General features: G+C 54.9%; 9 protein-coding genes across 9 annotated transcripts; 6 read left to right on the top strand and 3 right to left on the bottom strand.

Annotated features, from left to right (window-relative positions):
• Positions 1-558: 558 nt before the first annotated feature.
• Positions 559-3,153, top strand: C8A04DRAFT_8795 (uncharacterized protein; the record flags this gene model as incomplete). Its single annotated transcript, XM_062785244.1, has 3 exons — positions 559-845; positions 1,021-2,790; positions 2,877-3,153. 3 exons carry the CDS (start codon positions 559-561, stop codon positions 3,151-3,153), a joined length of 2,334 nt encoding a protein of 777 aa, XP_062641051.1.
• A 704-nt stretch (positions 3,154-3,857) lies between these two features.
• C8A04DRAFT_33820 (uncharacterized protein) lies at positions 3,858-5,088 on the bottom strand (the record flags this gene model as incomplete). Its single annotated transcript, XM_062782618.1, has 4 exons — positions 3,858-4,577; positions 4,656-4,774; positions 4,842-4,967; positions 5,037-5,088. 4 exons carry the CDS (start codon positions 5,086-5,088, stop codon positions 3,858-3,860), a joined length of 1,017 nt encoding a protein of 338 aa, XP_062641050.1.
• Positions 5,089-5,846: 758 nt separating this feature from the next.
• C8A04DRAFT_24225 (putative prohibitin protein) lies at positions 5,847-7,032 on the top strand (the record flags this gene model as incomplete). Its single annotated transcript, XM_062779038.1, has 3 exons — positions 5,847-6,105; positions 6,287-6,642; positions 6,712-7,032. 3 exons carry the CDS (start codon positions 5,847-5,849, stop codon positions 7,030-7,032), a joined length of 936 nt encoding a protein of 311 aa, XP_062641049.1.
• Positions 7,033-7,698: 666 nt separating this feature from the next.
• C8A04DRAFT_24224 (uncharacterized protein) lies at positions 7,699-8,930 on the top strand (the record flags this gene model as incomplete). Its single annotated transcript, XM_062779037.1, has 3 exons — positions 7,699-7,801; positions 7,882-8,337; positions 8,479-8,930. 3 exons carry the CDS (start codon positions 7,699-7,701, stop codon positions 8,928-8,930), a joined length of 1,011 nt encoding a protein of 336 aa, XP_062641048.1.
• Positions 8,931-9,640: 710 nt separating this feature from the next.
• Positions 9,641-10,351, top strand: C8A04DRAFT_24223 (ubiquitin-related domain-containing protein; the record flags this gene model as incomplete). Its single annotated transcript, XM_062779036.1, has 4 exons — positions 9,641-9,651; positions 9,736-9,790; positions 9,916-9,998; positions 10,267-10,351. The coding sequence occupies 4 exons, from the start codon at positions 9,641-9,643 to the stop codon at positions 10,349-10,351; spliced, it is 234 nt and encodes a 77-aa protein (XP_062641047.1).
• A 1,292-nt stretch (positions 10,352-11,643) lies between these two features.
• Positions 11,644-12,936, bottom strand: C8A04DRAFT_24222 (uncharacterized protein; the record flags this gene model as incomplete). Its single annotated transcript, XM_062779035.1, has 1 exon — positions 11,644-12,936. One exon carries the CDS (start codon positions 12,934-12,936, stop codon positions 11,644-11,646), a length of 1,293 nt encoding a protein of 430 aa, XP_062641046.1.
• Positions 12,937-14,054: 1,118 nt separating this feature from the next.
• On the top strand, positions 14,055-15,230 carry C8A04DRAFT_33819 (Tho complex subunit 7-domain-containing protein; the record flags this gene model as incomplete). The annotated part of the gene is made up of 1 exon (XM_062782617.1): positions 14,055-15,230. One exon carries the CDS (start codon positions 14,055-14,057, stop codon positions 15,228-15,230), a length of 1,176 nt encoding a protein of 391 aa, XP_062641045.1.
• A 190-nt stretch (positions 15,231-15,420) lies between these two features.
• On the bottom strand, positions 15,421-15,860 carry C8A04DRAFT_24220 (tubulin binding cofactor A; the record flags this gene model as incomplete). The annotated part of the gene is made up of 2 exons (XM_062779034.1): positions 15,421-15,612; positions 15,681-15,860. The coding sequence occupies 2 exons, from the start codon at positions 15,858-15,860 to the stop codon at positions 15,421-15,423; spliced, it is 372 nt and encodes a 123-aa protein (XP_062641044.1).
• A 1,399-nt stretch (positions 15,861-17,259) lies between these two features.
• Positions 17,260-20,426, top strand: C8A04DRAFT_33818 (uncharacterized protein; the record flags this gene model as incomplete). Its single annotated transcript, XM_062782616.1, has 3 exons — positions 17,260-17,377; positions 17,485-20,266; positions 20,336-20,426. The coding sequence occupies 3 exons, from the start codon at positions 17,260-17,262 to the stop codon at positions 20,424-20,426; spliced, it is 2,991 nt and encodes a 996-aa protein (XP_062641043.1).
• Between the last annotated feature and the right edge of the window lie 113 nt (positions 20,427-20,539).

Here is a 20,539-nt window from a genome sequence, read left to right as displayed (position 1 = left end):
CCAAAGCTGCTATTGGACCGAGAATCCGGGATCTCCAGTACCAACGGCTTTTCCTCGAAACCATCCATGCCGGAGGTTTTAACTCTCACAATGCGATCTCTTCCCCCCTTTCGCGGACTTTATCGACCGCCGATACTAGGACAAGCCTAATCTTGCGATCCGCTGCGTCACACCGCACACCGCACCGCCCCTAATCAGCCTCGGTATAAGGTTCCGGGGGCCGCCCGAGACAGTCGAGAGCCAACCCCTTGCCCAGGGCTTCGATCTTCACTTTCCCAAACCCACCCCCTTTGGACGTGGCGCCAATCACGCCTGCAGCTTTTCCTTCAGTTCTCTTCCGTTCCGCGACCCCCACAGCTTTCGATATCTCCGTTCAATCGATGTGGGGGAATTGGGTAAACAGGCAGTCGTTAGGCGTTTTGAAGGCTCAGCCCCACGTGCGGGAATCCCCACGGCTTTGACGTTGTTGCCCCAAATCCACGACAGGCACCCCACTAGCCTGATTCGCCGGTCTTTCGTGCCTCGCCCCCAGGCTCGTTGTCTCGGTTTCTCAACCTAATGGACTCATCAAACGGACGATCCCGCCCCGACGTGCCCGGGTCAACGCCCGCGCAGACGTCGAACCCTCCATCTTCATCCGGTCACGGCCCGCGACGGCGCAGGAACCACAGAGGGGGCCGGAAGAAAAAGCAGAGGAGAAAGTCATTTGCACTACCCGCCGATGAGATTGCCCAAGATAGCGTTACCGAGGAGGGGCTGGACGAAGGCGTGCAGAGCTTCTATCAGAGGCCGGGGAGGAACTTGAGTACGACAAGTATCGAGAGTGAAGCGCTCTTGGATCACAGGTGAGAGAGATTCGTTGGCCCCGCTGCTGCCATATCGCGAGGCACACTCTGACCGAAAATCTATGTTTAGGACCCAGCAACCCTTCCTACGCCCTCGACGTCCTTCTGTGATGACGACAAGCACTTCGTTCCCAGCCCCACAGCCACCCCCGAGGTCACGAACCGCTACTATGAGAATAGAGAGCGACGAGGAGGACGAGGGCGCCCCCCTTCTCCCCAGCCCCATGCGACAGAGGAGCGACCCGATGGCGGCTTATGGAACGGGCGATGCCCCGCGAAAGACCAGGCCCGCCAGCGGGCGCGGATCGAGCTTGGCAAGCAGCAAAAGGGGTCGGCAGGCTGCCGATACCTACAACGTCAACTACCCGCCCTCGGTGCCGGGCTCGCCTCCCCTCCACGCCGCGGATCACATGTCCATGAGCTTTGGTGACGTCTTGCTCCGCGATGAGATCAACCACGGCGAGCATTCATCGCCTAGGGGGAGTGTCGATGACGGCGACAGGATCTCACCGCTGGAGAGGAGGAAAACCATTGCCCTTCAAGCCCAAGAAGATGTGTGCTTTCCGCAAGAAGGCCTCTCGGATCTTGGCGACGAGGAGATCAATGTTCGCGGGCCGGCGGACCGGCCAAGACCGCGTAGGCGGCGAGGGAAGTGGCCTGATCTGGGGATCTTGGACGAATGGAGTCGATTTGAGAAGGAGGGACGAAGCGAAGAGCGTCGCGCGAAACGCATTACCGAACCACAGCTCATCAATGGCCGGTTGCGGCCCGTACACCGCGGCTGGTTCCAAGCCGAGGAGGCAGCACCGTACCGTTTTACTTATTTCAACGAAGAGTTCCCAAGTACCATTCACAGCCAAACCATATCGGAGCTCGTCCAGCCAGGCGGAACGTTCCGGGAGCTTTTTATTCCAGATCCTCCGATCCTGTCGGACAGTTCCGATAGTGAGGGCGAGGAGGATCCGAACCCGGGTCTGTACGAAGTACTCGGTGGCCAGGGCGTTGACCCAAGAATTCCATCACTGCAGCCGTCCTTCGCAACCACTACCACTACCACGGCCGCCCTGGATAATGGGCGGAAGCCTTCGGCCAATAGTGAGGGAACGAAGGCAGAGTCAGCAGGGCATACTCCAGCGGGGTGCAAATCTCCAGATCCAAACAAAGCCTCACAAAACGGGGCCTCTCCTAAGCCACTAAAATACGGAGACCGCCCGGTATGGTGGCTCGACGTGCTCAGTCCTACCGAGGCTGAGATGAAGGTCATCTCCAAGGCCTTCGGGATCCATCCGCTCACCGCCGAAGACATCATGATGCAAGAGCAACGAGAGAAAGTCGAGCTCTTTCGCAACTACTACTTCGTCAACTACCGCTCCTTCGACCAAGACCAGACTAGCGACGACTTCCTCGAGCCCGTCAACATGTATGTCGTCGTGTTCCGCGAAGGCGTGATCAGCTTTCACTTCTCCGTAACCCCGCACCCGGCCAACGTCCGCCGCCGCATCCGCCAGCTCCGCGACTACCTCATTTTATCGTCCGACTGGATCTCGTACGCCATCATCGACGACATCACTGACGTCTTCGGCCCGCTCATCCAGGACATCGAGGACGAGGTTGACGAGATCGACGACGCCATCCTGCTGATGCATTCGGAGGAGGACCAGGCCGCGCGTGCAGAGCGTCGGCGGCTAAACGAGAAGCCAGACCCGGCCGCCGAGGTCAAGTCGGCGGAGGCAGGGCGCGATATGCTCCGGCGTGTGGGGGACTGTCGAAAGAAGGTCATGTCGCTGTACCGCTTGCTTAGCAACAAGGCGGATGTGATCAAGGGGTTTGCTAAACGGTGCAACGAGCACTGGGAGGTGGCGCCACGGTCGGAGATTGGGTTGTACCTCGGCGATATCCAGGATCATATTGTGACCATGACCTCGAATTTGAGTCACTATGAGAAGTAAGCGCTTCAGCCCTGCATTCAGCCCGAAAAATAGAAGGAAAATAAAAGACAAAAAACAACACTAACTTGACCACGTACATCAGAATCCTCGCCCGTTCCCATGGAAACTATCTCGCACAAATCAACATCCGCATGAATGAACGACAGGAGCAGACCGCCGACGTGCTTGGCAAGCTGACGGTACTCGGCACCATTGTGCTGCCTATGAACATCATCACAGGCCTGTGGGGCATGAACGTGTGGGTGCCCGGGCAGGAGGACGAAGGGAATCTGAACTGGTTTATTGCGATCACGCTGGGCTTGTTGCTCTTTGGCGTTGCGTGTTTCATGATTGCGAAGAGGGTGTATAATATTGTGTGAGGTGATGTTTTGGTGAGCGTGAGGTGCATTCTGTTGACTTCTAAGGGTTGGATGTCGACTGAGGGCTGGCTCTTCTGGATTTTGAGGAGTTTTTGGACAGTGGGTGTTGGACCTGGCGTTTGGTTTGGCTTCTACATGCATGGGCGAAGAAGGTGCATGTACACCTGCATCAGGTGCATCAGTTTCTTTACACGCATACGTGGGTACGGGAGCCCTGTGCTAGAACGCAGTGGAGGGAAATGTAGAATTACGCTGAATGGTTAGTGGAAAGCATGTTTATCGGGTAGTAATTAGTACAACAGAGGGTGAAGATGGTTTGGACAGTAATATCGCATCACATTGGTGTCTGAGTATTTCCTTCTATAATGAAATTACCCCTTGCTTTCTTCCCCTCTCGAGCCTGGAACGCTAAAGGGCGGTGTAATGGCCCCCAGTCGCGATACCTGGGGCTGGTTAAATCTTGGGTTCTTGGTATCCTGCCTAATCACCTTGTTCTTTTCGCCTCCATCGGCCGTGTCTGCCAACCGCCCGAGTCCGTAGAATTGCCTATCAAAAAGCCCGTTTTCCGACTTCGAGATAGACCTAAGGCTGCTTCGTCTGATCACAAGTGCCCCTTCCTGCCCTAATAGCCGTATTCATACCGCGATGAAGGGTCAGGAAGTGAAAGAGAGAGATCAGAGATCAATCTGCCGTCCTCCCCTTCCCTAACGGTGAACCTGCGTAGCATAACTCGCCCGCAGCGCCATAATCTGCTGTCTCTCCACCTCAGGCAGCTGATCAATCGTCTCCTGAGGCAGCTCCATCACAGCGCGCATCAGCGCATCCGGATCCTGCTGGCCAGCAGCGGGCGCCGGAGCCGGAGCCGGAGCTACAGCGGGTGCACCACCAACGGGCGTACCGTGTTGCGGGTAATGGTGCGGGACTGCCGGCGGGGGCGCGTAGCCTCCAACAGGGGGAGTTCCGGTGGCACCACCGGCGGGTGTACCAGCACCGGCGGCCGCAGCCGCAGCAGCAGCAGCAGCCGCGGCGCCAGCGGGCGCGCCGGGTTCGAGAACCATGTTGATGGCTTCGGGGGAGACCAAGCCCATGATGAGCAAGGCCTGGAAGATGGCGTAGCTGAGCTGGGGGGCCTGGGTGAGGAGGTCGGTGGCGCGCTGGGGGTCGGCGGTCGCGAGGGTTTTCATCTGCTGGAGGATGTCGAGTAGTTGCGCGGGTGGGAGGGTGTTGAGGGTGCGTGAGATGGCGTCGGTGCAGGATACGCCGGGGGGAAGGTCTTTGCCTTGTGGGAGAGGGGGTAGCGAGGTACCACCGGCACCGGCACCAGCGGATGGGGCATTGGTTTGGTACGACGATGCGCCTGCGTTGGTGTTGCTGCCGTTGGGCGCAGAGGGGTTGGGGTAGTTAGCGCTACCACTACTGCCGGCCTGGGGTTGGGATGGTTAGTTATGACTGTTGATGAGACGGGAGATATGATGATTCAAACAAAAGAGAAGAGAACATACCTGGCCATCGCGATCGCGATTGTCCTCGTCGCTAACGGTTTCGTTGCTGAAGTCAACCCGCAGCTTGCGACCCATGATCTCGTGGTCGTTGAGGTTCCTCACAGCCGATGCAGCAGAATCTAATTCAAGCCCAGTCAGTGAACCGCCCGCTCGCCCAGATACTTTTGAGAAAAGCTGGGTACACACCGTAATCAGGGAATTCGGCAAAACCAAAACCCTTTGGCCGGCCAGTTTCTCGATCGTAAACAAGCCGGAAATTGAGGACCCTCCCTGCGCCGCTGAAGATTTCTGTGATTTGCTCTTCCGTCAAGCCTACGGGGGTTGTTAGCGACGGGTCCGGGTCCGGGTCGCCATCGCGACTTCTGTGTGAGGGAAACTCACCATATGGAATGTTCCCCACGAACACGACGCGCGACGGCTGCCGGGTCGACATTGTGTGTGGAATTGTCAGACAACTGGTCTGTGAATGCCGATCCTAAATCAATGATGGTATGGGTCTGTCTCCTGCTGCTCTTCAGGAGGTGAAAACTGCAAGCGAGGAAAGCGAGATATGGATATGTGCAAAGAGAGAACACAAAAGAGTGCGCAGCGCTGAGGCGTTGGAGAACGTCAATCACGTTTGGCACCAGGTCGGCAGGCGATGGAGAGGGGGGTTGTGAGTTTTCTGGGGAGAACACCACTGAGGCTGGCCTTGGTGGGCAGGGAAACAAAAACAAAGGCAACGGAAACAATGGGACGATTTGCACCAGAGGAAGTGGGCTACCACAGCAACTTTTGGTATTTCCAAGCTTTCCAGTCACCCAATCTCACGTGAGCGCCTTGTTCTTCAATCCAGCGTGTTGTTTTGACGGTCTGATATGCTTTCTTGCAAGAGAGAGATGATGCGGATGGGAGAGATGAAATTGAAGAGCTGGAAAACATTTGACGTTGACAGAAACACATTAATCGGTACGTACTCTTGGGCCCCTGCAGGGATGTTGCAACTTCCAATTCAAAGCAGTGGAGTTGCTCCGGTTGTGGAACACGTGAGCGGTCGATAAAATCCACGCACGGACCACATTTCTTCGCAAACCCTTGAAGCTTGGCCGGAAGCTCGTCGATTCCCCACCAAGCAAACTGAGCTGCTGCAGGACGGTCCCGCGCAACGCAACACCCGACAACCTCAGCTACCGAGTAGCCAGTTCCGCCAACATGTCGAATCGCAGCCCATTCGAGGAATACGCAAAGAGGTTCCGGCAGGCTGCTGCGTCCGGCGGCCGCGGAGGTTTCCCAGCTGGCGGGGGTTTTCCCGGCGGCGCACCCAAGGGCCTCGGCGGGGGTCTTGTCGGTCTCCTCCTGCTCGGCGGCGGCGCCTGGTTTTTCCAGAACGCCCTCTTCAACGTCGATGGTGGTCACAGGGCAATCAAGTACAGGAGGTTGAGTGGTGTCAGCAAGGATATTTACAGTGAAGGTGCGCCACCCGTCAATCCCGTCAATCCCGTTGATTCCGTCGATTCCGTCGATTCCGTCGATCCTGTTGGTGCTATGGTTTTAGGAGGAAGGCGGAAAAGAGGGGGGATAAGTTGGGCAAAAGACGGACGGACGGAGAGGAGCGAATGAAGAGACACAGACAACGGTTAACACGGAGTTAGGAACCCACATCAACATCCCATGGTTCGAAACACCAGTTGTCTACGACGTACGAGCGAAGCCGAGGAATGTGTCGTCCCTGACGGGCACCAAGGATCTGCAGATGGTCAACATCACCTGCCGTGTGTTGTCGAGGCCAGAGATTCAGTCACTGCCCCAAATCTACCGGACGCTCGGCCAGGACTATGACGAGCGCGTGCTCCCGTCCATTGTGAATGAGGTTCTCAAGAGCGTCGTTGCCCAGTTCAACGCCAGCCAGTTGATTACCCAGCGTGAGATGGTCGCCCGCCTGGTGCGCGAAAACCTATCCCGGAGAGCGGCGCGCTTCAATATTGTGCTGGACGATGTGTCCTTGACGGTACGCAATTCAAGCCCTTTTTCGTTTCCAATATGTCCTTTGCAGGGAAACATACTAACTATCCTCTAGCACCTCGCCTTCTCACCCGAATTCACCGCCGCTGTCGAGGCCAAGCAGGTCGCACAACAAGAAGCGCAGCGTGCCGCCTTCGTGGTTGACAAGGCCCGACAGGAGAAGCAAGCCATGGTTGTCAAGGCCCAGGGTGAGGCGCGGTCTGCAGAGCTGATTGGTGACGCCATCAAGAAGAACAAGGCGTATGTGGGGCTGAAGAAATTGGAAAACGCGCGAGCGATTGCCGGATTACTCCAGGAGGCGGGTGGCAAGAACAGGTTGCTCCTAGACGCGGAGGGCCTAGGGCTGAATGTGTTCAGCGACGACGAGAAGAATTAACGAGAACAAGGAAGAGCTGGGAAGGAGCACGGGAAGTGGGCGCCATGTGTGCGACATGGCAAATCTCTACTGTATGTATGTGTAAGGAAAGTATGGCCAGCACCCCTCTGTAACAACAGCGAAAAGAAAAACCCCCCATGATGATGATTGGACAGGTCCACGTGAAAACGGCTATGATTTCGGTCGGACTCGGAAAAAGTCGCCCCCTAGGCCGCCCACAAGGCTCCAAGATAGGATCAAGAACTTCATGGTTGACTGACAGGACTGGTCGCCTAATTTTGGTCTCAATGCCTTGATGTTGCTGATCCTTGCCATGGCGCAGGCCGAGGAAGAACCCCGCAGATGCGAGCGTCGCCTAATCCTGGTGTTGCCATTCGTCCAAGTGTTGCCAATCGAACTCGAATGGGAAGATCCTCCGGACGCCCTGCGCTGTCACGTCCCACGGGCTGCATCCTTTGATGGCGGACGGCTGCAGAAGGAGACCAGCTTGCCAGGGCAACAGAGCCAAGGAACTGCAATCTTAATGGCGAAAGGGAAGAGGCCGGGGAAAACCTTAAACTTGACAGGTTCTCGCGCGACTGCAAAAATACTTTATACGTTTGCTTTTTTTTTGTCATCTGGTGATGACAACAACCAGCAAACAAGCCTCATCGTCCAACACACAGAATGGCCCATGCTCAAGCAACCACCCAACTCGATCCTAGGCCGTCCCCCACAGATGGACCAGGGCTCGGCGAGGTAACACCATCAGCGTGCTATGATGTTTGCCGTAAGGAATCTCGATCTTTGATCACACTTCGAGGCGAAATGAAAGGCGAGCTGACTTGACATCGCCCATCCGCCATATAGAAAATGCCTTCACGGTCTTACAACAAAACGGCGGCCTGACGCCCACGCTCTGTGCGGCCACCGGACCTTTCGCCGAATACGCCCAGTCTTGCTCGAGCTGCTACCGACAAAACGGCGCCACCCTCAACAGCTCATCCGGAGTCGGCCAGGCCATCGCCTACTGCGCCGGCGACCTACCAAGTAGCGTCCCCAGCTCTGCGGTCGGGAGCTCGCCTGCTGCTACTACCAACACCGCGAGGACATCGTACACCATTCCGACGTCGTGGTTGACACACTCCACGACCCTGTCAGTGAGCACTTTTACGGGGTTGATTGAGCACGGGACAACGACGAATCGGGTGTATACGCTCGTGGTGGATGTGGTGGTGACGCGCTCGGATTGGACTGGGTTTAGGACCGCCACGGCCTCGACGGGCAGAGCACCACCACCTACCAGTACCGGTAGTAGAGGGGGTGGTAAGTCTTTTTCCTTTTTTTTTCTTTTCCATTTATATACGTTTTTCATGTACTTCCATTCACCTATAGGAACCACCCTAGAAGGCGGTGTGGGTGTACCTGACAATGGCACGAGCATAGCTAACTTACACACCATCATAGAGTCCAACTCCGGGGGAAGCCAAGCCTGGATCGCAGGCCCGGTCATCGGCGGTGTCGTGGGCCTAGCCGCCATCGCAGCGGCAACCTACTTCTTGCTCCGCCGTCGCCGTTGCCGCAAGCAAAACATCATTGACCACGACCACCCTCAAGAAACATGGGACGGCAAGCCCGAGCTGCATGCCGACGACCTCCCGGGACCTCCGAAGCCGTTCGAAGTCTCCGGAGACAGCCGGCTGCCACAGGAGTTGGATGGGTCGGCAAAGTATTATGGCCATCAACAACGGCCCAGTGAGGGTTGGGGGACGGCGGAGTTGGCGGCGAACGAGACTGCGGCGAGGGAGATGCACGTGAAATCGGGGTCGCAGGAGATGGAGGGGGAAGGGCATATCTTGCTGGGCCAAGGGCATAACCAGCAGGGCCAAGGGCAGGGACATCCAGGCGGCGGTGTATGATGAGGGTATCGGAGGCGCGGGCGACAGATTTCGGGCGGTTTTGGAAACGCATGCTCTTGGAGCCGGGGTAAGTTGGGCGTATTCATTGCTACGGACCTGGGTCGGTAGGGGGGGCATATACAGTACCAAAGGTACATACATACCTAGAAATATTGTTGGTGGGGTTGAGCGAGGCTGGAACTCGGACGTATATAAATACCCGCTAGTGAGTGCTTTGGACAACATGAAAGTAATAAGGAATGAATAATGATTCTCACTATAGGTATCATGTAGTACATTGATACATGCCCCGATCCTCTTACCTGATATTCCGAGTTCGTGCAAATCCCGGAATTTACTTCACTTGACAGTAAATATAGTACAGAATACATAACTGGTACAAAGGATCAAAGGGAGGAAGACTCACGGACGCACCTTGGACCCACTCGATGCCGCGACCCCACTACCCCTCCTCATCCAACGAAGCACCTTGAACCTCTTTCACTGCCACACCTTGTTTGCTGCCTTCAGCCTGCTCTACCGAACTTCTCAGCCTGCCCGCCACAGATCCATTTGTATTTCCCACCTTGCGGACCACGCGACAACACTCCGACTTTGCCGATCACCCCTTCAACTCAAGTTAACCGTTTGTCTGGGGACTTTTGCGATCTATCTCAAACCCTCACCCAACGTCACGTCACTTTCATACGAAAAACACCCAAACCGCCAAGATGCTCATCAAGTACAGCCAGCCCCGCCGTTGAAACACGCCAGCTTTCCATCGTGTTCTTATGGAACCATGACTAACCAGCGTGCCCACGGCTAGGGTCCGCACGCTCACCGGCAAGGAAATCGAGCTCACCATCGAGGGCGGCGATACGGTGTGTTACTGAATCCTTGAGCACTCCCCCAACTCACGTTCCATTCCATGTCTTCACCTCGCTATCATGACAGTATCATGAATTCATACTCAGCGAGTGCATGCTGACTAACAAACAAACAAAAGGTTTTCAAGATCAAGGAACTAGTTGAAGAGAAGGAGGGTATCCCTCCGGCTCAGCAGCGTCTGATCCACGGCGGCAAGCAAATGTAAGAAAGCTTGCTTCAATGATCCACACTCTCACAACTCACACGTCCCTCCTCGTCATCACCATACCCCTCAACCTACCACTTCCATCATCACACCTCCTTGCTCTCCTAGTCGGTACTAGCAACCACGAGGCTCAGACCTTCAAACCAAGACTCAAGTGAGGATCGATCCAAGTGGTATTATTCGAGCCGAAAAAGGATAGGGCCGAAGGGGGGAAATATATATGTCTTAATACTAATTACATCCTTCTATGCACACACGAAATAGGCTCGACGACAAGACAGCCGACGACTACTCCCTCGTGGGAGGTGCCACGCTACATTTGGTCTTGGCGCTCCGTGGCGGGCTATGAGACGCATGAGTTGAGACGGAGAAGAAGGAAGAGGACGACGGAGGAGGAAAGAGGAGGGGGAAATGTGGTAATGATCCAACGCAGAGCCAAGGCCGCCGGCTGAAGGGCCAACACTGCTGCTTAGGCGCAAAGGATCAGGCCGGATAGCGCCAGTGGAGCTGGTGGGTGTGAAGGAATAAGGGGGGAGGTCTCGCTCTCTGTGTGAAAGGGGCAGGTCAGGAGGCGGTGCGAACTGGTTGCGGTGGTACACTCTTGTTGATTCTGCTGAATAGGACCACCTATTTCCCTGGCGAATTGGTGTTGTAGCGACGGTTATGATTATGTATACCTGTTTTTATACATTCAGTGAGGAGATTACGTGCTGTGAAGAATGACCGTTGTGTCTTGTTTTCTGTTCTAGAATGGCACCCACCCCATATCGCTCAACGCTCGCTTTTAGCCGTGTCAAAAGGCTGATGTTCGCGGTGAATACCGTGGGTTCGTCAGCAACGTAGCAAGTAGGTGGGCTTTAGTAGACGGTGATATTGCCATATTATCCAGTAACTTCAACGAGTGCCACAATCGACCAGGGGGGTGGACCAAGAAAATCATAAATCAGGCAAACCCAATGATTAGGTTCTTATACACCTTGGTGGAAGATGACGGTTCGCTGGTGTAGAACAACAACCCAGTTCAAAAGAAATGTGCCGTTCAACGAAATCAGTTGATTTGGAACAGTATGGTATTAAGCACTAATTATTATCATTCTTGGTTACCACCAATTGACACGACAAATACCCCATGAATCCAATTTCGAGGTACAAATGTGACGGTATAATAGGTACCAACTCCAACCTAAAGACCTCCACCAAGACAAAATCTTCTAGAGACCATGAACCCAACCACTGTATTTCGCATCATAAGCAACTATAAGTCACAAAGCCCCATGTAACCATTGAACTCCAGTCCTATCTACATTCATGTTATGCTATATGCCCACAACCTCAACTCCATTTGTGGATCACCGCATTTTCAGGAAGCTCTGGACCCGATTGTGGTGAACGCTGATTATATTAGGCGATCTAAAGTTTGAAACGCCGCCAACTATGTAAAATTCCAACGCTGTTATGTAGCCTTGGGCCCCATTCTCAAATTATCAAGCCACCCGAACGATCCGCTGATCACCAAAAACACCGCTTCTTTTTTTTTCTTTTTTTTTTTGGTTTTTGGTTTTGGGTGTTTTTTTTTTTTGAAGAAAAAGACGGGCATGATTATGTAGCCCGACTTTCGGTGTCAACCGTCCATCCAGCTACTCAGGACCGGCGCGGCGGTGGCGGGCGGCCCTTGTTGGCGCCCGGTGCGGCCGACAGACCGATGCCCCTTTGGCGGGGCCGGACGGCCGGGTTGGAAGGTCGAGGAGGGTGTCGGAGAGCCAGTGTGGAAGGCCGAGGATGGTTTCGGAGAGCCGCATTGGACGCCGCGGAAGAGGATGCAGTTGCTTCTTCCACGCTGCGGCGACGCTTCGCGGCGTTCGTTTCGTCCGAGTCCTCCACGGCCCGGGGGCGCTTAGCCGATGGTCGAATTGCCGGGGACGGCAGTAGAGCGGGTGCCTTTTCGGCGGGCGAAGACGCAGCGATCCGTGCGAGTCTGGCGAACTTGCGATCACCAAAAAGATCATCGTCATCGTCATCGTCCTCGACCAAGTTGGCATCGTCGACGTCGTCCTTGTCACCGAGGCCGCCGGGAGACTTGACGGCCACGGGATCTTCGTCCTCATCGTCGCTAAAGCTGAGAATGTTGGTGGCGGTTTGTTGCTTGGCTCGATTCGCGTCCTTGATGCGAAGCAAGCGTGACTCACGCTCCTGCCGCTCCTGGGTCGACTTGTTGGAGGCCGGGGCGGCTTTGGAGGTAGGAGGGCGAATCTTGAGATCCGGCTGCTGTCGGATCCGAGCTTGCTCAACCATGGACCTAGGAGCCTGTTTGATTTGGCCGGCAGGGACAGGAAGCTTTCCAGTCGGTGTGCCAAGGCGAAAGCGCGAAGCTTCCAGCTGTAGCTGGGCCTTGGTCTTTGACATGAATGTCGACTTTCCGCGCGGCAGGCTCCAGCCGGGCTTCGCTCGGTGGTGAGGTTGGAGTTTGATGCCTTCGTGGGCTGAGATGAGCTGGGCAGAACGGGACTGCTTCTGCTCTGTTTTTGCCGCAAACCCTTGGATGAGCTTTGCGGTAGCGGCGGCGATGTTCTCCTCTTCGAGCTTCTTGTATTTGTCGTAGACCTTGTGCCACGACTTGGGGTTCTGTGGCTCGAAATTGTGGCGAGAAGACAGGATCGGAAAGTCCCTTTTGATGAGGCGTTTCCAGTGTTGGGGGGTGAGATCCCAGATTTCGGTGCTGTTGGCCTCCAACTGGTGTAACTGGGTCGCAGTCTTCACAGCCTTGAGGATTGGCTGAACGTAGGATTCGGGCAAAATGCCCAGCTCCGTGATGAGGTCGACGTTTTTGATAGCCACATCAAGACACATCTCTGAGAGAAAACGGGGACCCTTACGGGACCCGGTACTCTCGAGATGAGCCTGGGGAGGCGGAATGAGGGAGTCGTAGTTGACCATGATGAACAACTTCGAGTGAAGATATGATTAAAGGGGTTTGTTGTTTTGTTCTTTGTGTTGTGTTTTGAGAGAGTGTGTGTTTTTCTTGTCTTGGGATGTGACGTCAACAAGATAAGAACTTATATTCATGAGAGTATGGGGCTCAGAAGAGAAGAAGGGCGAGAGAACGGGTGGTAAGGAAAGGGGGGGACGCCTTATATACTTTTTAGATGATGGCGGTCGGGCCCTCGAGAATCTGAGAATGAGGAGGATGCAGGCTGTAAGGTTTGTGATTCTCGTAGGGTCGGGAAAGTTCGAAAATGACGGTGCTGCAGGTGCATGCAGAAAATTGCGAGAGGTTATGTGGGTGGTAAGGTTCGACCATTGTTGCGAAGCTTGATGAGCGAAGCTCAAGGAACAACACAAGATGAGACGAGGCCGGCTTTCTCACGCAAAGTATCGGGTGACCCCACAGAGCTTAATTCCCAGTACAAAAAGAGTATAAATGTTAGCTCTATTGTGCTATATAGGAACAATGGGTAAGCAAATTGGGGGGTTCCTTCCTCTTTGGTGGTTGATGCAATGACGGGACGGGCTCATGATAACTTTTGAGTGAGTTGCAGGAGGAAGGAGCATGCGCGCCGTTCATTCTCCCACTTGCAGGGGTAGTGCACAGTGCAAAGCGCGCGGTGCGAACATTGAGAGCTCCAAAGTTCTAAGTTGGTACGCCACCTTAATTATCATGGCAAATAGAAAGCCTAAGAATCGGGCTACATGTAACACAGGCAGTTTCTATTCTGTTCTTCAAGATCTTTTCACTTTGTGGAGTCACACGCCCTCTGGAATTTGGTATGTGCGCTGCAGCTCCAGTTGGTAGGTAGTCGTTAGCGCACTGTGCCATTCTGACCTTTATCGTACAAATCGAGTTTGGCTGTGGGCCAAGCATCTTTCAGCCTTGTTCAATAAACACAACGTTAGCGACTTCGCCCGAAGCGATTCAATTTTTGACCCAGCCGTTTGCCGAGCCTCTTTGGGGACCGCCCCGCGAGCTTTGCTATTCCATTCGCCCACTTCACCTCCGCGACAGACAACATAGACCTCAACAAGATACTCCTTCCCAACTTCCACGACGGCCCAAAATGGCGTCTTGGGGCCTCCTCGACGACAAGGAGGAGAACGAACTCCACAAGTCCCGACTGTTGAACGTCGAGGAGAAGCCATTCAAACGCATAACCAAGCGCCTCAATACTCTCCACTCCATCACCACTGCTCGAGCCCGCCAGGCACCGACACCGCCCCCCGAAACAAACGGCGCAAGCCAGCCACCACCACCACCACAACAGCGCGACGAGACACCGGGCCCCGGCACCGATGCTGCTGCCACTGGAGACGGCTTCCCCGATCTAGCCCAGATTCGCGAAGACATAACGATTGATTTTGCGGCCTTCGACAGCGGTATCGCACGGCTGCAATTCTTGTTGACGGCCAACGAGCGCGAACGCGAGCGATATGCCACGGAGCGCGAACGTATCCTAGCCGCATCACAAGCAGTACGCGACGACACAGCCCAGCTTCGTACGCAGCTGGAACAAGCACGTGCTACCCTCGCGCAACGCCGGGAGTTTGATGCGCTTGCCGATGCCATTACGAGCAACGCGGCACTCCGTCCGCGGGCCGAACAGGCGGCCGTGTTAGTCAAGCTACGTGATGAAATTGCAGATTTAGAGGCAGAGCGGGAGGCATACGGTGTCACGTGGAATGAACGGCGCGAACAGTTTGCTAAGATCATGGACGAGAGCATGCGACTGAGGCGACTAATCCGCGATGAGAAGGAGGAAGTTGAAAGGCGAGAGGGTATGGAGGACGACGAAGGCGGCGCCACGCCGCGGCCTTCAGGGCTAGGTAGCCGGGAAGGATCTCCTCACCCGGAAGGAAGGTTAGCACCTAAGAGCGTTGCGGGGAGCGAGGCGGTAGGCACACCACGGCCACTGTCTGCTGGGGGGAGGACACCGGTGAGGGATAGCCCTGCTCCGGGCCAAGACGGGCTCTCCTTTGTGGCGGCTAAGCGGGCAACAACGGCTACGGATGCCAACTATTTGCAGGTTGGGAGCCAAATGGGGAGCCAGGCAGGGAGCCGTGAAGGTTCGGCGGAGCGGGAAACACAGGCCTCGGCGGAGGAGGGCGAGGATGTCGAGATGGTGGAGGTCACGAAGGACCATGAGTCGGAACCCGACAGCCCACTCACACCGCCTCCAGCTGAGGACACGCCGCAGATTGTGGTCAATGGTGAAGGCGATAGCATGGACACTACATAATGTTGGCTGTATTCGAGCGCATGTCGAGCTTGCATGGCCCTGCTCGTGCGACACCGGTGTGGAATAGTACGGAACAGGAGATACCCAAGTTACCTAATGGTTAAAGCGTGGAAATTGCGAGAAAGCGTTGCGCAAGTTAGCCGCGCACCCTGCGTTCAACTTGAGACCGAACCCCTCAGATACGACGGGTCTATGCCTCCTCCTGAATCTCAGTAGCCTTCTGCCCCGTTCCCAGCGCTTCCTTTGCCTTCTTCAGTTCCTCTTCCGACCCATTTCCGTCGCTTTCCGTGATCGCAATCTGTTCTTCGAGCTTCTCCACGGCCTCCGTTATCCGTTTCTTGAGCGGCTCAAACACGGCCTTCGTCTCTTCCAAGGCGGCTTTCTAGATCGAGGGTTAGGGTTTCTTCGTCTCAATCGAGTCGGCATTGCACGTGCAACGGGGTAGCTTGCCTCCTGTTTTAGGATGTACTCGGAGTTGGTGTCCAGATCTGGACTGTTGTTTTCGATATCCTCTTCGAGTTTGTTGATCCGCTTTTCTTGACTGGCCTGTTCTTTGTGGTAGTAGGACTCTTCTTTAACCAGGCGGTTGACGGCCTGCGTCGCGATAGCGAGCGGTGTGGGCGGAGCCATTTTAAGGGGGAGTTGGCAAAAGACCGCAAAAGAGAATGGGTTTATGACAGTTTGGCTACAGAGTCAATGAAAAGGGCGAAGAGTATCTGGCGATGAGGAATTGCTTGCTTTCACCTTGAACGGTCTTTGATCGTTGCCTGTGCCTGTTTGTGTTGACTTGGGTGGGGTTGGCGGGGTAAATTTCTGGCCAAATGGAAACTGAGCTTTTGACGACATGCGTGGCTTAAACGGGGAATTCCGCAAGCCTTCCCCCCAATAAGGTTTTCCAGGCTACATATTTCGGAGTACTCCCTGTCCTCTTTCTCAACGGTTTGGAGTCACAGTCAAGAACATAGCAAAAGCTGGCTGTGTTTCAGTGGCGAAAAGTTGTGTTTCGTAGCCGAGCTCATACTCCAACCGAAACAAGGAAAATAATTTACCAAAGGTTAGAGTTGATTGTTTCAGCCTTGCCTTCCGTTTAGAACACATCTGATAATAGCACTAACCATCTTCCTTAGAGAAGTGCACCGGTTTCTACCTACTGTGTACCTTACTAAGGTGGCTTTTCGAGTCTCTCTTAAGGAGTTGAGCCTCGTTGAATGTGGGCCAATCGCAACGGGAGAGGACCGGGTTTTTTGGCCTCCGACTTCCGACCGCCGACTACCGCAGGGTTCTTGCTAGGACTTGCCCATTTCGTCCTCGCGTTGAGCATGGGGCTAAACTCTGACCACCGACGGCGAGGTCTTGCCTTGGCGACAGCGTCTTAACTCTCTGCAGGTATTCAACTTTTTTTTTTTTAAAAAAAAATGCAGTGATTACAAGGAAACGTTAGAGAAATCCGTTGTCGTCTTGTCAATGAGATATCGAACCACGATTCTTCAAAAGAATCTCCGATTGGCTGCCCCCGCGCTGGGAGAAAGTAACGGTGCCGGAGCATGCACTGGCATGGATGACATGCAGGGCTGAGCCGAACGTCACAGAATCGAGAGCGGCCCTGAGCGTGGGCCTGGACCAACAGGCGGCTTCCCTGGTTGGCGGTGCGGCATGTGTCAGGCCCAGCGCTGTGGCCCACTTAGGAAAGCCGCCGAGCGGCGATTTGTTTGAACTGGACACGTCGTGCAGATGGATTGATTCGGAACAAAAGAAGAAGGCTGGCCTGTTTTGAACCTTTTGGGTCCTCCCGATCCGCTCGTTTTGGATTTTTTTTCTCTGTTGGAGAGGACATTGTTGGTTTCTTTTCCACTGGCCCATGGTTCATTGGTAACCACACCCGTTTCCTTGCATTGGGAGCTTTCCTCGGTGGATTCCCGACTCCAGGTTCCTCGAGGGTCTCAGTTTTCCATTTTCTGCTGCAGTCCCGTCAATCATTCTTCATTAAACAACGCCCCGCTGCGAACCAGGGGCCAGAACGCCCGCGACCATGGAGAACGCGTTTGCGAAGCCGATCGATGGCGTGCTCAGCACGCTCGGTGTGGACAAAACTACTGGTTTAACGGATGAACAAGTCTCGAGGTTACAAGCCAAGCACGGGAAGAATGGTATGCATGCTTGTGTTCCTTTCCCTTGCGCCCCGGATCTTCCGGCACACTATGCTTCACCCTCGTCCTTCTCGATGGTAGCAACAGCTAACACCTCCCCCTCATAGCAATTCCCGAAGAACCCCCAACACCCCTTTGGGAGCTCATTCTCGAACAGTTCAAAGATCAGCTCGTCCTGATCCTCCTCGGTTCCGCCGCAATTTCTTTCGTGCTCGCACTCTTCGAAGATGAGGGTGGCTGGAGTGCATTCGTCGACCCTGCCGTTATTTTGACCATCCTGATCCTCAATGCCGTCGTCGGAGTATCGCAGGAAAGCAGTGCTGAGAAGGCAATCGCGGCATTGCAGGAATACTCGGCCAACGAGGCCAACGTGGTGCGCAATGGACAAATCCACCGGATCAAAGCCGAGGAGCTTGTGCCTGGTGACATTGTCGATGTCACGGTGGGCGCCCGCATCCCCGCGGATTGCCGACTTGTCGCCATCGAAAGCAACAGCTTCGCCGTTGACCAGGCCATCCTGACTGGAGAGAGTGAGAGCGTGGGCAAAGACTGTCAGGCGGTCATTGACGACGACAAGGCTGTGCTTCAGGACCAAATCAACATGCTCTTTTCCGGGACAACCGTTGTGACTGGCCACGCTAAGGCTGTGGTTGTCTTGACCGGTTCAAACACGGCCATTGGTGACATTCATGAGAGCATCACTGCTCAGATCTCCGAGCCGACCCCGCTCAAGCAAAAGCTCAACGACTTTGGTGACCAGCTCGCGAAGGTGATCACCATTATTTGCGTTCTAGTCTGGCTCATCAACATCCCGCACTTCAACGACGCGAACCATGGCAACTGGACAAAGGGAGCCATCTACTATCTCAAGATTGCCGTTTCGCTGGGTGTCGCCGCCATTCCGGAGGGCCTTGCTGTCGTTATCACCACTTGTCTCGCCCTGGGTACACGCAAGATGGCGGCCAAGAACGCGGTTGTCAGGAGCTTGCCCTCAGTCGAGACACTTGGCAGCTGCAGTGTCATTTGCTCCGACAAGACCGGCACCCTGACCACGAACCAGATGAGCGTCAGCAAGATTGTATACCTGAATGACAACGGTACCGACCTTGAGGAGCTGGACGTCGACGGCACGACGTTCGAGCCTAAGGGCGATATCAAGTCCGCGGGCAAGGTAGTCCGGGATCTTAGCCAAGAGTCAAACACCGTGCTCCAAATCACCGAAGTGGCAGCTCTCTGCAATGACGCCCGACTCGACTATCAGCCGCACACGCATACCTTCTCCAACGTCGGAGAGCCTACCGAAGGTGCTTTGCGGGTCATGGTCGAGAAGATTGGACCCTGCGCCCCCGCCGATACCCAGCCTCAAGACCGTATTCACTACGCCAGCTCCTGGTACGAGAAGATGTACAAGCGGCTAGCCACCTATGAGTTCTCTCGCGATCGTAAGAGCATGTCGGTCCTGGTTGAGAACGGTAGCGAACAGAAGCTCTTTGTGAAGGGCGCCCCCGAGTCTATCATTGAGCGCTGCACACATGCGTTGCTTGGTCGCAATGGCAAGAGGGTTCCTCTTGACCGCAGTCTCGTTGATTTACTCTCGAAGGAGGTTGTCGATTATGGAAACAAGGGTCTTCGTGTCATTGCGTTAGCTCGCCGTGAGCAGGTCAACGGCGAGCCCCTTCTCCACAAGGCCAAATCCACCAGCGAGTATACGGCTCTTGAGCAAAACCTTACTCTTATCGGTCTCGTCGGCATGCTGGACCCTCCCCGCCCAGAGGTCCCCGCTGCTATTCAAAAGTGCAAGAATGCCGGTATTCGTGTCATTGTCGTGACCGGCGACAACCGCAACACGGCCGAGACTATCTGCCGCCAGATCGGTGTATTTGGTCCCAACGAGGACCTCACTGGCAAGAGCTTCACTGGCCGCGAGTTTGACAACCTGAGCCCCAGCGAGCAGCTGGAGGCCGCTAAGACTGCTTCTCTGTTTTCCCGCGTTGAGCCGACCCACAAGTCAAAGCTTGTTGACTTGCTCCAATCTCTCGGTGAGGTTGTTGCCATGACCGGCGACGGTGTCAATGACGCCCCTGCGCTCAAGAAGGCCGACATTGGTGTAGCCATGGGCTCCGGCACTGACGTCTCCAAGCTCGCTGCCGACATGGTTCTCGCCGATGACAACTTCGCCACCATCGGCGTAGCCATTGAGGAAGGCCGTTCCATCTACAACAACACGCAACAGTTTATCCGTTACTTGATTTCGTCCAACATTGGCGAGGTCGTCTCCATCTTCCTGACCGCCGCCCTGGGCATGCCTGAGGCACTAATCCCGGTCCAGCTCCTCTGGGTCAACCTGGTCACTGATGGTCTACCGGCCACCGCGCTCTCCTTCAACCCACCCGACCACGACATCATGAAGCGGCAGCCGCGAAAGCGCGACGAGCCCCTGATCGGTGGCTGGCTCTTCTTCCGGTACATGATTATCGGTACCTACGTCGGCCTCGCCACCGTGGCCGGTTACGCTTGGTGGTTCATGTTCTACTCGGAAGGCCCGCAGATCAGCTTTTACCAGCTGTCGCACTTCCACCGTTGCTCGACCGACTTTCCCGAAATTGGTTGCCAGATTTTCACCAACGACATGGCCAAGTCCGGCTCGACAGTCTCGCTGTCAATCCTGGTCGTTATTGAGATGTTCAACGCCATGAATGCTCTCTCCTCGAGCGAGTCCCTCCTCACGTTGCCCGTCTGGGATAACATGATGCTCGTGGGTGCCATTGCGCTGTCGATGGCCCTGCACTTCGCCCTGCTGTATATTCCCTTCTTGCAGACCCTCTTTTCCATTCTGCCACTGAACTGGACCGAGTGGAAGGCGGTCCTGTTCATCAGTGCACCTGTTATGTAAGTTTTCCCGGTATGATGGTGACTTTAACATCTTCTATGGATATCCACTAACGCAAAATTCCTTAGTCTTATTGATGAGGGCCTTAAGTTGATCGAGCGGGCATTCTTCGTGCAAAGCACAACCCACAAGTTGCCCCAAGGGAAGAAGGACCTTTAGACTAGAGAAGACGTAGTAGGCACATACATGGATGCGCGTGGAGACTTGTACACTAGGATTGTACATAACAAAAACATTCGGGCCATACGGAGGTAGCTCTGATATTTTTGAAT

Source organism: Dichotomopilus funicola (genome assembly GCF_033296635.1).
Source record: "Dichotomopilus funicola strain CBS 141.50 unplaced genomic scaffold C8A04scaffold_2, whole genome shotgun sequence".
Taxonomy (NCBI): Eukaryota; Fungi; Ascomycota; class Sordariomycetes; order Sordariales; family Chaetomiaceae; genus Dichotomopilus; species Dichotomopilus funicola.
This window is presented reverse-complemented; position numbering and strand designations above follow the sequence as displayed.